The sequence below is a fragment of the Eurosta solidaginis genome, chromosome 2, assembly GCF_040869045.1.
Source record: "Eurosta solidaginis isolate ZX-2024a chromosome 2, ASM4086904v1, whole genome shotgun sequence".
Taxonomy (NCBI): Eukaryota; Metazoa; Arthropoda; class Insecta; order Diptera; family Tephritidae; genus Eurosta; species Eurosta solidaginis.
In genome coordinates this window covers 104,870,776-104,888,281 of record NC_090320.1, presented here as the reverse complement: position 1 = coordinate 104,888,281, position 17,506 = coordinate 104,870,776, and the positions used below count along the sequence as shown (strand labels likewise).

The 17,506-nt window shown below is 34.2% G+C and overlaps 1 protein-coding gene across 6 annotated transcripts in view; it reads left to right on the top strand.

Annotated features, from left to right (window-relative positions):
- The first annotated feature begins 7,991 nt into the window (after window positions 1-7,991).
- Window positions 7,992-17,506, top strand: part of LOC137240117 (neurotrimin-like) — a 2,444,277-nt gene continuing 2,434,762 nt past the window's right edge. For 3 of the 6 annotated variants that reach the window (XM_067766051.1, XM_067766052.1, XM_067766049.1), the window contains exon 1: window positions 7,992-8,252. In XM_067766051.1, the coding sequence (XP_067622152.1) occupies window positions 8,195-8,252 (58 nt within the window). In that variant the 5' untranslated portion in view covers window positions 7,992-8,194. The remainder of the gene's footprint in view (window positions 8,253-17,506) is intronic. The other 3 variants (XM_067766054.1, XM_067766050.1, XM_067766053.1) reach the window with 2 other exon arrangements.

The window sequence follows — 17,506 nt, the reverse complement described above, 5'->3', positions numbered from 1 at the left end:
GTGAAATTTGATGCGGGGCTAAAGTTTGCGAAAATATATATATATATATATATACTATATATATATACTATATATACCACCATATATATACTATATATACCACCGATCTTTATGATTTTTTCAGACAACAATATATGCTATATACGTAAGCATTCGGTGAAATTTGAAGCTTATAGCTGTTAAAATGGGGTAGAAATTGCGAAAAGATTCTTATCTGAGCAATCGGTTGTATGAGATATATACTATATATACAACCGATCTCTATGATTTTTTCAGACAACAATATATGCTATATACGTAAAGCAATCGGTGAAATTTGAAGCTTATGGCTGTTAAAATGGGGTAGAAATTGCGAAAAGTTTCTTATCTGAACAATCGGTTGTATGAGATATATACTATATATACAACCGATCTCTATGATTTTTTCAGTCAACAATACATGCTATATACTTAAGCAATCGGTGAAATTTGAAGCTTCTAGCTGTTAAAACGGGGCAGAAATTGGCGCAAAGTTTCTTATCTGAACAATCGGTTGTATGAGATATATACTATGTATACCACCGATCTCAATGATTTTTTTAGACATCAATATATGCTATACACGTAAGCATTTGGTGAAATTTGAAGCTTATAGCTGTTAAAATGAGGCCGAAATCGCAAAAAAATATATATATATATACTATATATATATACTATATATACCATCATATATATATTATATATATCACCGATCTCTATGATTTTTTGACACAACAATACATACTATATACGTAAGCAATCGGTGAAATTTCAAGCTTATAGCTGTTAAAATGTGGTAGAAATTGCGAAAAGTTTCTTATCTGAACAATCGGTTGTATGAGATATATACTATATATACAATCGATCTCTATGATTTTTTCAGACAACAATATATGCTATATACGTAAAGAAATCGGTGAAATTTGAAGCTTATAGCTGTTAAAATGGGGTAGAAATTGCGAAAAGTTTCTTATCTGAACAATCGGTTGTATGAGATATATAGTATATATACAACCGATCTCTATGATTTTTTCAGACAACAATACATGCTATATACTTAAGCAATCGGTGAAATTTGAAGCTTATAGCTGTTAAAATGGGGTAGAAATTGCGAAAAGTTTCTTATCGGAACAATCGGTTGTATGAGATATATACTATATATACAACCGATCTCTATGATTTTTTCAGACAACAATATATGCTATATACGTAAGTATTCTGTGAAATTTGATGCGGGGCTAAAGTTTGCGAAAATATATATATATATTTATACTATATATATATACTATATATACCACCATATATATACTATATATACCACCGATCTTTATGATTTTTTCAGACAACAATATATGCTATATACGTAAGTATTCGGTGAAATTTGAAGCTTATAGCTGTTAACATGGGGTAGAAATTGCGAAAAGATTCTTATCTGAACAATCGGTTGTATGAGATATATACTATATATACAACCGATCACTATGATTTTTTCAGACAACAATATATGCTATATACGTAAAGCAATCGGTGAAATTTGAAGCTTATGGCTGTTAAAATGGGGTAGAAATTGCGAAAAGTTTCTTATCTGAACAATCGGTTGTATGAGATATATACTATATATACTACCGATCTCTATGATTTTTTCAGACAATAATACAGGCTATATACTTAAGCAATCGGTGAAATTTGAAGCTTATAGCTGTTAAAATGGGGTAGAAATTGCGAAAAGTTTCTTATCGGAACAATCGGTTGTATGAGATATATACTATATATACAACCGATCTCTATGATTTTTTCAGACAAAAATATATGCTATATACGTAAGTATTCTGTGAAATTTGATGCGGGGCTAAAGTTTGCAAAAATATATATATATATATATATATACTATATATATATACTATATATACCACCATATATATACTATATATAGCACCGATCTTTATGATTTTTTCAGACAACAATATATGCTATATACGTAAGCATTCGGTGAAATTTGAAGCTTATAGCTGTGAAAATGGGGTAGAAATTGCGAAAAGATTCTTATCTGAACAATCGGTTGTATGAGATATATACTATATATACAACCGATCTCTATGATTTTTTCAGACAACAATATATGCTATATACGTAAAGCAATCGGTGAAGTTTGAAGCTTATGGCTGTTAAAATGGGGTAGAAATTGCGAAAAGTTTCTTATCTGAACAATCGGTTGTATGAGATATATACTATATATACAACCGATCTCTATGATTTTTTCAGACAACAATACAGGCTATATACTTAAGCAATCGGTGAAATTTGAAGCTTATAGCTGTTAAAATGGGGTAGAAATTGCGAAAAGTTTCTTATCGGAACAATCGGTTGTATGAGATATATACTATATATACAACCGATCTCTATGATTTTTTCAGACAACAATATATGCTATATACGTAAGTATTCTGTGAAATTTGATGCGGGGCTAAAGTTTGCAAAAATATATATATATATATATATATACTATATATATATACTATATATACCACCATATATATACTATATATACCACCGATCTTTATGATTTTTTCAGACAACAATATATGCTATATACGTAAGCATTCGTTGAAATTTGAAGCCTGTAGCTCTTAAAATAGGGCAGTAATTACGAAAAGTTCCTTATCTTAACAATCGGTTGTGGGGGATATATACTATATATACGACCGATCTCATCAATTTTTTCAGGCAACAATATGTGCAATATACGAAAGTATATAGTGAAGTTTGAAGCTTCAATCTGTTAAATTGGGTAAGGTGTTACAAAAATCCTCTTTTTCTGAAAAATCGGTTGTATGGAGGATATATGCTATAGTGGTCCGATCCGGTCGGTTCCGACAAATGTCTAATCGGACACCCAAATACACCCGCTCACCAAATTTTATCAAGATATCTCAAAAATTGAGGGACTAGTTTGCATACAAACAGACAGACGGACAGACGGACAGACGGACATGGCTAAATCAACTCAGCTCTTCAACCTGATTATTTCGGTATACTTAATGGTGGGTCTATCTATTTTCCTTTAAGGACTTACAATTTTCGGTTTCGTGACGAAATTAATATACCATTTCATTTTCATGAAAGGTATAATAAAAGTATAGCGAAAATCCTGAGTAGAGGTTGGTATCACGGTTGCCACACCATGTTCTCATTTGGGACCAAAATCCTTCGAATAAAAGGACCAAATCTCAAGAAAATGGACCACATTTTTGTATTTTTTAATTGGCTTACACACAATTTGGCAATTCACAATGTGTCGAAATCGTTGTAAAATCTTTAATTTCAAGTCGTGGTAAATGTCACACCATGTCGCAAATACTTTCATTTTAACAAAAAGCTTTATATAAATACATATGTATATGCTTTAACGAAAAACCTTAGAGGAAAACCGGTGCCACAAGCCAAGCTAGTTCTGTTTTATTTACATAAAAATCTTATTTATATTCAGAGTGCTTTGCACACAGATTGATTTAATCTTTAATTGGATAACTTATTAGCTTTGATTGGATAACGGTTGGTTGTACAGGTATAAAGGAACCGAGATATATATAGACTTCCATATATCAAAATCATCAGTATCGAAAAAAAAATTTGATTGATCCATGTCCGTCCGTCCGTTCGTCCGTCTAACCGTTAACACGATAACTTCAGTAAATATTAAGATATTTTCACCAAATTTGGTACACGAGCTTATCTGGACCCAGAATAAATTTGCATTGAAAATGAGCGAAATCGGATGGTAACCACGCCCACTTTTTATATATATAACATTTTGGAAAACACAAAAAACCTGATTATTTAGTAAATAATACACCTAGAATGTTGAAATTTTACGTGTGGACTGATATTGCGACTCTTGATAAAAATGTCAAATTTTTTTTTACTTTGGGGGTGGAACCGCCCACTTGTGATAAAATCAATTTTACAAATATTATTAATCATAAATCAAAAATCGTTAAACCTATGGTAACAAAATTCGGAAGAGAGGTTGCCTTTACCATAAGGAATGCTTTGAAGAAAAATTAACGAAATCGTTTAAGGAGCACGCCCACTTTTATATAAATGATTTTTAAAAGAGTCGTGGAGGAATAAAAAAATCTATATATTTACAAAAAAGAGCTTTATATCAATGGTATTTCATTTCCACGTGTATTTATAACAACATATAGGAAAAACTGCAAATTTAAAAAAATGGGCGTGGCACCGCCCATTTTATAACTAAGCAATTTTCAATGTTTCGGGAGCCATAACTAGAAGAAAAATTAACGGATCGTAATAAAAATTGGTACACAAATTTTCCTAATATCAGGAAATATTTCTAGAAAAAATGGACGAGATCGGTTAAAGACCACACCCACTTTTATATAAAAGATTTTTAAAAGGGTCGTAGACGAAAATAATAAGCTATATTTTAGCGAAAAAGAGCTTTGTATCAATAGAATTTTACTTTATTAATTGAATTATAACATTAAATTGGAAAACACTAAAATTTTTGAAAATGGGTGTGGCACCGCCCCTTTTATGACTAAGAAATTTTCTATGTTTCGGGAGCCATAACTCGAAGAAAAGTTAACATATCGTAATGAAATTTTGTACACATATTTTCCTTATAGCAGAAAGTATTTCTAGTACAAATGGACGGGATCGGTTAAAGACCACGGCAACTTAGATATAAAACAAGTTTAAAAGGATCGTAGACTAGAATAATAAGCTATAACTTAGCAAAAAATATTTTTGAATCAATGATAATTCACTTATAAAGTTTTATTGTAAGAGGAAATGGGGAGACATTTTTCTTAAACAGGCGGTGCCACGTGTTATGTAGAAAAGTAATTTATCTGAAATGAAATGTACAATTGAAGCTCACGCTGAGTAAATAATTTTCGTTACACCCGAACTTAGACACCTTTATTTGTTCTAAACTAAATTTTTTCATATCCCATGTTTGGTTTTTTATGCCTGTGGCGTGCCTTCCGTCTATATAAATAAATTTTTTCAGAGATCGGTTGTATCAATTTTATCATAAAATCAGTCCTAGAAGTAAAAAAAAAAATGTTTTCAATAGCTGGATGTTCAAATTTTTTTTTTATTTAATTATTTATTCTTTCGTTTACCAATGCACCCTCACGCTTAAATTTTCCCATCTATGCCTATATTCAGGAAGTGCGAATTTTGAAATGTACACTTTTTCCATGTAATTTGTGTTAGAGAAAAATTACGTTTCAAAACTCAACATTTATTGAATCTAGCCGCAGTTATCAGATTAACCATTGAGAAGTCTTAAAAGTGTCAACTGTGTAGTATTGGTTTTTTATCACATTTCACTAGGTACGAGAAACTAGTTAACAATTAAAGTTTCTGGGGTTCTGCTCTGCAACGGGAATAATTTCGCAAAAAGCATTTATATCATGTCTACATTGAGCATTTGTAAAGTTATCCCTTTCAAAAAATATTTCTGCTTACTTCCAATAAGAATATTCCTTGGGTTAAGATACTTAGTCTTATTTTTATCAAATTATGTACACTGAAATTTTTCAAATATCCGATATTTTTATGTAATCATTGTACCTAAAATTACTAAAAATGTGATTCATATTGATGGTATAATATCGACAGACAAACTTCTTCTGGTTGAACTCTTTAGTGCAGGCCGGAAATATATACAAACTTTTAATGCTTAAGCTGATATTGAATATGAGAGGTGTATAGCAGAAACGCCATTAACTTCCACATACCAAGATAGAAAATATAGCCGTATCGCAGTGTGAGGCGTGCGCAAGAAGACACTTTCCACAATAGTCTGTGAATTCCTTAAACTCATCAATTTGTTTTGGGCTGTATGAAAAAATTTTAATATCGACATCCCAAACGAAAAGTAACACTTTCAAAATGGGTCTACCACGTTATCCCCAAAATGAAAATCCCCAAAACAAAATTCTAACTTTTTGTTTGGCATGTCGATATATGGTTTCACAAACTCTCAATACCTATCGGTATGCTTGCACTATATAAATTAAATTAGTTCCATGTTTGATTTGATTCAAGAATGTCTTCATCAGTGGCAAACTCCGGCAAATTTCATTGAGGTGCACGTACATTTGCAGCAACGTTTTTTAAGCTCAAGAAGTGACAAAAATATATCAAGAACCCATTGGAATATCTAACCACCAAAACAAAATTTTCTGATTGGCCGCTTGTATCATCAACAATTAACCAAAATTGGTTTGCATCAAGATCCAACACTTTTCTAAACTATCTGCTAAGTGAATTACCATTGTTCTGCTAAATTTTAATGCCATCAGTTTTTTCGTAAGAAATGCATTGAGGTAAATTGCAAATTATATAGGGATAATGAGAAAAAAAAAGTACTAAAATCTTGATTAGAGCCTAAAAAGACCAGAATTGAAAAAAGGGACCAGCGGACCAAATAGGGTTGGAAAGGACCATCTTTGGTCCAAATGGACCAAAAGTGGCTACCGTGGTTGGTATAACTGTTACAAGAATCCGTTTGAACCTAAAACTGTTGGCTTGATGTATCCAACATGTATGTCAATATTTCAAATACAACATAAGTTCGAACCTAGAACTATCAGCAGTGCACGGACCTTTAAAAAAAGAATGTTGGTAGACAAAAAATTAAAATAATGGTAGAAGTTGGTAGATTTTTTTTCTACACTTTATATTTGTACAAAACAATTCATATTTTATTGAAAAACAAATAAAGCACATTTCACGGAAATAACACTTAAAAAAAACATGAAAACAAAAAAATCAATTAAAATTAGCTTATGCCTATATGATACTGTCTTTTTTCCTGTATTTTGAGCTTGAAATACTGAGCAAACTTTACCGACACGTCTAATTACAACAACAATTTTCCAGTGTATCGTTTACTTAAAACCTTTTTATTTTCGTTCAAAATTATTCATAAAAAACGGATGAAAAGAGCGCAGGAAAATATTTGCGAGTAGATGACTAATACATTTCTTACATAAAAAAATGTATTTCTTGTATTGAATTTGTGCACTTTTTCAAAATAAAAACCAATATTTCAAAAAAAAAAAAAAAAAAAATTGTCAGAAAAACGCAAAAGAAAAATCTAGCGCCATATGGGTGTTATTAAATACAAGAGACGAAATTACTTTCTACAAATTAAAATTTTTTATAAAATCTTATTAATTCAATTGGAGGCTGAAATAAAGTCCGTCCGATACAATACTCTTTTATTAATATTTGCTTGGAAATGCTTGATATCTTTAATCCATTACGCTTGGTGGTTTTTATGTCGTTCATTATAGAGAACGACTTCCCTGCGGCTGCTCTACTGTGAGGTAATATTACTGAGGAGCACATTTATTCACTCAAATTTTCAAACAAATTTTCTTCTAGAAGACACTTTTAAGTTCCCATTTTTATCCATCCTTTAAGAATATCGTCGGGAAATATCTTTACTATTTTTTCCTTATCATATAACATAAATGATCGTTATTCGTTGTTAAGAATTTCATGGAAGTCTTGTGAAATGGAAAAGCTTTAAGTAAGGAGAATCGTTCCTTAATTTCCTTACAAAGGCAAATGTTGGTAGATTTTTGGGCTTTGGTGGTAGAAAATGAAAATGGGCTAAAAAGTTGGTAGATATATAAATAAAGTGGTAAAGGCCGCGCACTGACTATCAGCTTGCTGTATCCAACATGCATGCCAATATTTCATGATGCGACACGGTCTCAATTCTAACTGTATAGTTGTGAATATAAATGTATGTACATGCATTTCATATGTGTATTTAATATACATACATATGAATATTCTTATAAGTGTAAATTTATGTTAATGTATTGCTATTTGGCGCGTGTATGCAATATGTAATGATAGAATGAAGCATACGTTAAGTAGTAGTTTCGTTTTCAGTTCCACATAGGATTCTGCATGAATTTGACGCGAAAGTTAAACCCGCGAAATGCGAACTCGTTTTACTTGGGGCATATTGTGTTAGTTATTACATCCATATATTATTTATACAATGTCGTATGAAGCTTGGTTTTTTAATTAAAATTTAACTGCACTTGGCCTTTAAAGCAAGAAGATTCAGTAAAGTGTTCGACCCCAGTGTCTTTGCGAGCTGTGGTAGTATGTACATATGTATTCACCTATAATAATTACAAATACTAAGGACCACTTTAAAAACGGCAACTTAGGTATGTTTTCAGGTCAGAGTTAATTTTAATATTTTCCAAAAAATTATGAGTTCAACCCAAGGCTCTTATTTTCATCAAAACACATACAAATACTTCTACCTTCATTTGTTTTTCTTTAATTTTCACGATATTTATTTAAATGAAAAAATTTAGTTCTGCTGATATCAAAAAAATTTCTTTTGAAGTTTCAATATTTTTTTCCATAAAACTTGTCCAAAGAAAGCTCAAACATCATAATATCAAAGAAAAACGAATTTTTTTATTTCCTTTTTTATAATAATTAAACAAAAGTTATTTTTGGTATTTATTTTTATATGAGTAACATTTAAAAAATTTGTTTGTTAACGTTGTGCACGCCTGGTTCAACCCCTCACGAGAAATAGCTCGGACTTACTTAAAAAGATAACTTGCCGGTCTGCAAGTGAGCTTTTGAAATTTATATTTATTAATTTTTTTTATTTGTTTGGTTCTCTTCTTTGATAGGGGCAACTATTTATTTATCTCTAAAGGTTGATCAATTGACAGCTAATAAGTGATAAAAACGTAGGTGAATATTCATACTACATATCTTTTTTATACCCAGCGTGTAGTTGTACACAAGAGCGTTATAACATTATTTTGACAAAGGTAGTACATGAAGGGAAAACATCGAGATAGATATAGAATTCTTATATTAAAAGGATCAATATCGAAAAAATGTTGATTGAACCATGTCCGTCCGTCCGTCTAATAACACGATAACTTGAGCAACAATTAAGATATCTTTGCGACATTTGGTACACTTGAGAAACCACAATAAAGCCCACTTGTTCTAAAAATTGGAAAGATATTATAATTCATTACAAAAGACCGATAAAGTGATGAGTTTTGATAAGTCGGTTAACCTTATGTCGCAAAATAGAAGGTTCGTAAAATTTATATAAATTTTTAAAAGTTTTTAAGCCTGCACATTAAACGCCGTTAAAGATATAATGTTGAAATTTGGCACGATGGTGTTCTCGATAATATATATAATCGATATCAAAATTTCGAAAAGCGGAAAAATACGATAATTCATTAACAAGGACCGAATACGTTATGAAACGTGATAAGTAAGGTGTTTATATGACTGAAAATATAAAGTTTTGGAAATTTTGAAAAATGGGCGTGGCACCGATAAAAAAGGAAAATTGTTAAGCTTTTCGAGATATAACTCAAAGTCGTTGAAGCTTGGCACGGAATTTATCCTTGCTGTAATAAATAGAACTTGTTAGAAAAATTAACAATATCGTCGGTCGACTGCGCCCAAATTTAAAAAAAAATAGGTTCCGAAATCTCGAAAATGGAAAAAATTCAATAATTGTTAACTTAGACCGACAAAGTTATGAAACTTCATAGCTAGGTTGGCTTTATGACGACATATACATTTAGACGAAAAGGATTTAAAAGATATGCAAGCCATAAATCAAAACCAATACAATCGGCGCAGCATCGCCCACGTTTGGTAGAAGGATATTACAAAAGCTTTGTAGTCGTGAAACATAAGCCTCTAGTACCACTTTGCAATTTTGCATAATTATGGATCTTCGAATTATACATTGATCTTACGAAAATTCATTAACGATCACGCTCACTTTTATTAAAGTTGCAATGTATTTATGTTAGTGAAAAGTTTGAAATTTAAAGAATGCTGTAAATTATCATCTTTTAGTAAAGCTCTTCACGGAACTTTTAATACCAGAGTAGAATAAAACGCGACCAATTTTAACGAGATTTAGTTACATTGTTTCTGTGGCAATAACTGTTTTATAGCTTTTTACCGAAGACTGTTGTATATTTCAGCTTTCATATCTTTTAATGCTCGAAATATTTCTCTTTAAATGTATCCCTTATATGTGTATACATATATGAGACCACACAGTTCTGAATATAATGTTAGGGTTCGCCCGAACTTAGATTATCTTACTTTTTTAAGCTTACTTTCCAATAAATTGTTGTACTATGAGTTGTGTCCGATAGAAATTCGCCAGATACCTAACTGGATTCCGGATAATAAGTAGGAAGTTTTAGACGGTTGCAAATATCCGATAGACTCTGTATCTTGTAAATATTACACCAATATTATGGCCGTTTTATCACCATGTCTATAAGATTTCATTTTTAATTTTTATTTAAGGGAGAAGTGACCCAAAATAGGATTAATTCTTTGAAGTCAATTGAGAAAATAACAAGTAGGCGTACGTTTTCCAACCGTAGTCCCACGGAACTCTTTCGTCATGACGAGTTGTAATTTGAAAGTTTATAACTGAGTTATTGGACCACAATTATTTACATACTAGCAGAGTACCCGACGTCGTTCGGGTATAAAATAAAAGCAGTACTATATAGACTAATATATTAGACAACCCCCGGTTGTATGGGAGATGCCACGCCCCTTTTTCGCTATCCCCAATTTTTGTGGAGGGGGTAGGGATTAGTCTTATATACCTCCTCACCTAATTTCAGTCGTCTAGCTTTAATACTTTCAGATATATTGACAACGAAAAAATCCAGTTGTATGGGAGGTGCCACGCCCCCTTTTATTCATACCCAGTTTTTCTGGAGGGGGTAGGGATTGGTCTCATATAACCACTCACCTAATTTCAGTCGTCTAGCCTTAATACTTTCAGATATATTGACTACGAAAAATTCCAGTTGTATGGGAGGTGCCACGCCCCCTTTTTCGTTATACCCAGTTTTTCTGAAGGGCTAGGGATTGGTCTCATATAACCACTCACCTAATTTCAGTCGTCTAGCCTTAATAATTTCAGATATATTGACTACGAAAATTCCAGTTGTATGGGAGGTGCCACGCCCCCTTGCCGAAAAATTTTTTTAGCCTACCATAGATTGACGCACTCAGGGTATGTCATGGCAAAATTTCGTTCGATTCCATTCTGCGGTTTAGGCTGCAAGTCCAAACATAAATACAGACATACTTTCACAAATATATAGTAGATATAGAAGAGGTAGGACTGAAAGGCGCAACATGTGTGCAGTCACCTAAAAATATATTAGTTGTTTCTATAGAACCAAATCAAGGGTCACGTTTTCCCAACTCGATTTTTTTCTAGCCTCAAATAACTTAAAATTGGAATATTGATAAATTTAAGTTGTATTTGCACGCACGTGCTCAGCACATACACGTGCGAGGAAAAAACGCGCTTTGAATCCAATACTCATACACATGAGCTGGAAATATTGGCACACAAAAAACCATTGAGCACACAACTAACCATGTGCTATGGCAAGTGTTAATGCACACGTGTGTTTATTACAACACACTCGCTTATGTAAATGTGCCGAGCGAACTTAAACTCATGCACATGAGTATACTCACAGCACGAGTTTAGTTGAGAAAGATAGCCTGGAGTGTTGATACTGGGGCCGAATCGTAGCCGCCCCTAAATATGAAACTTATGTTGCGACGGTTTCGGAACAAATTTTTTATCTATCGCAACACAGCCAAAATTGTTTTTTTTTTTTGGTTATTTGACATCCAATTTTTAAAATTGATACGCCAATAATTTGGTGGTGGAAAGCGGAATATTTGCCTTAAGTGTCCTTTCGAGCTGTGAAGTGGTTCCTATATAGTTAGGTCAGCTATTTTGTTTTAACCCCCCTCAAGTATCCTGTTGATTTTACCAGACGAAAGTACTTCCAAATTCGTGACATTATTGCTTTTGAATAATTTCCCTAAGTTAATAAACAAAGAAATTACAGCACTGTTGATGTTGATAATAGCTACTTATCAATTTGATTATATGCTATTCAGTATGAGCGTATAGAAAACAATTAACATATTTTGCATTGCCATTTTTTTATACTCAGTTGAGCAGAGCTCACAGAGTATATTAAGTTTGATTGGATAACGGTTGGTTGTACATATATAAAGGAATCGAGATAGATATAGACTTCCATATATCAAAATAATCAGGATCGAAAAAAAATTTGATTGAGCCATGTCCGTCCGTCCGTCCGTCCGTCCGTCCGTCCGTCCGTCCGTCCGTCCGTCCGTCCGTCCGTTAACACGATAACTTGAGTAAATTTTGAGCTATCTTGATGAAATTTGGTATGTAGATTCCTGGGCACTCATCTCAGATCGCTATTTAAAATGAACGATATCGGACTATAACCACGCCCACTTTTTCGATATCGAAAATTTCGAAAAACCGAAAAAATGCGATAATTCATTGCCAAAGGCAATTAAAGCGATGAAACTTGGCAGATGGGTTGACGTTATGACGCAGAATAGAAAATTAGTAAGATTTTGGACAATGGGCGTGGCACCGCCCACTTTTACAAGAAGGTAATTTAAAAGTTTTGCAAGCTGTAATTTGGCAGTCGTTGAAGATATCATGATGAAATTTGGCAGGAACGCTGCTACTATTACTATATATGCGCTAAATAAAAATTAGCAAAATTGGATGAAGAATACGCCCACTTTTAAAAAAAAAAATTTTTAAATTCAAATTTTAACAAAAAATTTAATATCTTTACTGTATATAAGTAAATTAAGTCAAAATTCAACTCCTGTAATGATATGATGCAACAAAATATAAAAATAAAAGAAAATTTCAAAATGGGCGTGGCTCCGCCCATTTTCATTTAGTTTGTCTAGAATACTTTTAATGCCATAAGTCGAACAAAAATTTACCAATCCTTCTCAAATTTGGTAGGTACATAGATTCTATGACGGTAACTGTTCTCTGTGAAAATGGCCGAAATCGGTGGAAGCCACGCCCAGTTTTTATACACAGTCCACCGTCTGTCCTTCCGCTCGGCTGTTAACACAATAACTTGAGCAAAAACCGATATATCTTTACTAAACTTAGCCCACCTACTTATCTGAACTCACTTTATCTCGGTATAAAAAATAGCCGAAATCCGACCATAACCACGCCCACTTTATCGATATCGAAAATTACGCAAAATGAAAAAAATGCCATAATTCTATACCAAATACGAAAAAAGGGATGAAACATGGTAACTGGATTGGTTTATTGACGCAAAATATAACTTTGGAAAAAATTTTGTAAAATGGGTGTGACACCTACCATATTAAGTAGAAGAAAATGAAAAAGTTCTACAAGGCAAAATCAACAGCCCTTGGAATCTTGGCAGGAATACTGTTAGTGGTATTGCATATATAAATAAATTAGCAGTACCCGACAGATGATTTTCTGGATCACCTGGTCCACATTTTGGTCGATATCGCGAGAACACCTTCACATATACATCTAAGGGCCACTCGCTTTTAAAACCGTCATTAATACCTTTAATTTGATATCCATATCGTACAAACACATTCTAGAGTCACCCCTGGCCCACCCTAATGGCGATATCTCGAAAAGGCGTCCACCTATAGACCTAATGCCCACTCCCTCTTAAAATGCTCAGTAACACCTTTCGTTTGATACCCATATCGTACAAACATTCTAGAGTCACCTCTGGCCCACCCTAATGGCGATATCTCGAAAAGGCGTCCACCTATAGACCTAATGTCCACTCCCTCTTAAAATGCTCAGTAACACCTTTCGTTTGATACCCATATCGTACAAACATTCTAGAGTCACCCCTGGCCCACCCTATTGGCGATGTCTCGAAAAGGCCACCTATAGACCTAATGCCCACTCCCTCTTAAAATGCTCAGTAACACATTTCGTTTGATACCCATATCGTACAAACATTCTAGAGTCCCCCTGGCCCACCCTAATGGCGATATCTCGAAAAGGCGTCCACCTATAGACCTAATGCCCACTCCCTCTTAAAATGCTCAGTCACAGCTTTCGTTTGATACCCATATCGTACAAACATTCTAGAGTCACCCTTGGTCCACCTTTATGGCGATATCTCGAAAAGGCGTCCACCTATAGACCTAATGCCCACTCCCTCTTAAAATGCTCAGTAACACCTTTCGTTTGATACCCATATCGTACAAACATTCTAGAGTCACCCTTGGTCCATCTTTATGGCGATATCTCGAAAAGGCGTCCACATATAGAACTAAGGATTACTCCCTTTTAAAATACTCATTACCACCTTTCATTTGATACCCATATCGTACAAACACATTCTAGAGTCACCCCTGGCCCACCCTAATGGCGATATCTCGAAAAGGCGTCCACCTATAGACCTAATGCCCACTCCCTCTTAAAATGCTCAGTAACACCTTTCGTTTGATACCCATATCTTACAAACACATTCTAGAGTCACCCCTGGCCCACCCTAATGACGATATCTCGAAAAGGCGTCCACTTATAGACCTAATGCCCACTCCCTCTTAAAATGCTCAGTAACACCTTTCGTTTGATACCCATATCGTACAAACATTCTAGAGTCACCCTTGGTCCACCTTTATGGCGATATATCGAAAAGGCGTCCACCTATAGAACTAAGGATTACTCCCTTTTAAGATACTCATTACCATCTTTCATTTGATACCCATATCATACAAACACATTCTAGAGTCACCCCTGGCCCACCCTAATGGCGACATTTCGAAAAGGCGTCCACCTATAGACCTATTGCCCACTCCCTCTTAAAATGCTCAGTAACACTTTTCGTTTTATACCCATATCGTACAAACATTCTAGAGTCACCCCTGGCCCACCCTAATGGCAATATCTCGAAAAGGCGTCCACCTATAGACCTAATGCCCACTCCCTCTTAAAATGCTCAGTAACACCTTTCATTTGATTCCCATATCGTACAAACACATTCTAGAGACACCCCTGGTCCACCTTTATGGCGATATCTCGAAACGGCGGCCACCTATGGACTAAGGATCACTCCTTTTCAAAATACTCATTAACAGCTTTCCTTTGATACCCATATCGTACAAACATATTCTAGAGTCACCCCTGGTCCACCTTTATGGCGATTTCTCGAAAAGGCGTTCACCTATAGAACTAAAGCCCATTCCCTTTTAAAATACTCATTACCACCTTTCATTTGATACCCATATCGTACAAACAAATTCTAGAGTCAGCCCTGGTCCACCTTTATGGCGATATTCCTAAATGGCGTCCATCCATAGAACTATGGCCTACTCTCTCTTAAAATACTCTTTAATACCTTCAATTTGATACACATGTCATACAAACACATTCCAGGGTTTCCCTCGGTTCATTTTCCTACATGGTGATTTTCCTTATTTTGTCTCCATAGCTCTCAACTGAGTATGTAATGTTCGGTTACACCCGAACTTAGCCTTCCTTTCTTGTTTAGATATACTCTTGTGTTTAAGGCTTATTTGTAGCGTCAATAAGGCCAAAAGTTTACTTATTGGAACTAGTAAACGATCTTCGTGTTGCGAGTGAGTCTGCAAATGCTGGCACTAACGAAAAGCGCATGAATAACTTATTGGCGAATCTACATAGATAGCTGCGAACATTACAAAAGCCTTGAGTCAAGTCAAGATTGGAACAACAAAATACAAGGCGCGATTTACCTCCGAAGAGACTTCTACTTCCATTTGCGTAGAGGCCCTTTTTTTAAATTTTTCCTACAAATTGTATGTACGGGACTTTTCTCCAAAAAGCTTTTCATGGTACAAACACGCTCGGAGTGTTTTGGCAAACCACAGCTAAGGAACGACGCTTCTAATTGGAACAGTTTTTTTTTAAGAATTTTGATGTTGTTTTGCTCTGGAATTGAACCCAGGACCTTCAGTATCCAAGACGGAGCACGCTACTACTACCACGACGTTCAAGATTCATCCCAAAAATTTTGTGATGAAGATCGTTTATTATTTTCGTTAAGTTAACTTTCGGCCTTATCGTTGCTACAAATAAGCCTTATACATATTATGTTTTTTGTTTTTTAAACTTTTTTACTTAGCTTGACATGACAGGCCGGCCGGCCGGCCGTTGTGAGTCAATTTTTATACTCAGTTGAGCAGAGCTCACAGAGTATATTAACTTTGATTGCATAACGGTTGGATTGCATAACGGTTGGTCCATATATCAAAATCATCAGTATCGAAAAAAAATTCGATTGAGCCATGTCCGTCCGTCCGTCCACCCGTCCGTCCGTCCGTCCGTCTGTCCGTTAACACGATAACTTGAGTAAATTTTGAGGTATCTTGATGAAATTTGGTATGTAGGTTCCTGGGCACTCATCTCAGATCGCTATTTAAAATGAACGATATCGGACAATAACCACGCCCACTTTTTCGATATCGAAAATTTCGAAAAATCGAAAAAGTACGATAATTCATTACCAAATACGCATTAAGCGATGAAACTTGGTACGTGAGTTGAACTTATGACGCAGAATAGAAAACTAGTAAAATTTTGGACAATGGGCGTGGCACCGCCCACTTTTAAATGAAGGTAATTTAGAAGTTTTGCAAGCTGTAATTTGGCAGTCGTTGAAGATATCATGATGAAATTTGGCAGGAACGTTACTCTTATTACTTTATGTCTGCTTAATAAAAATTAGCAAAAACGGAGAACGACCGCGCCCACTTTTAAAAAAAAAATTTTTTTAAATTCAAATTTTAAAAGAATAGTTAGTATCTTTACAGCATATAAGTAAATTATGCCAACATTCAACTCCAGTAATGATATGGTGCAACAAAATACAAAAATAAAAGAAAATTGCAAAATGGGCGTGGCTCCGCCCTTTTTCATTTAATTTGTCTAGGATACTTTTAATGCCATAAGTCGAACAAAAATTAACCAATCCTTGTGAAATTTGGTAGAGGCTTAGCTCCTAGGACGGTAATTGTTTTCTGTGAAAAAGGGCGAAATCGGTTGAAGCCACGCCCAGTTTTTATACACAGTCGGCCGCCTGTCCTTCCGCTCGGCCGTTAACACGATAACTTGAGCAAAAATCGATATATCTTTACTAAACTCAGTTCACGTACTTATCTGAACTCACTTTGTATTGGTGTTAAAAACTGCCGAAATCCGACTATGACTACGCCCACTTTTTCGATATCGAAAATTACGAAAAATGAAAAAAATACCATAATTATATACCAAATACGAAAAAAGGAATGAAACATGGTAATTGTATTGGTCTATTGACGCAAAATATAACTTTAGAAAAAAACTTGGTAAAATGGGTGTGACACCTACCATATTAAGTAGAAGAAAATGAAAAAGTTTTGCAGGGCGAAATCAAAAGCCCTTGGAATCTTGGAAGGAATACTGTACCTGGTATTACATATATAAATAAATTAGCGGTACCCGACAGATGATGTTCTGGATCACCCTGGTCCACATTTT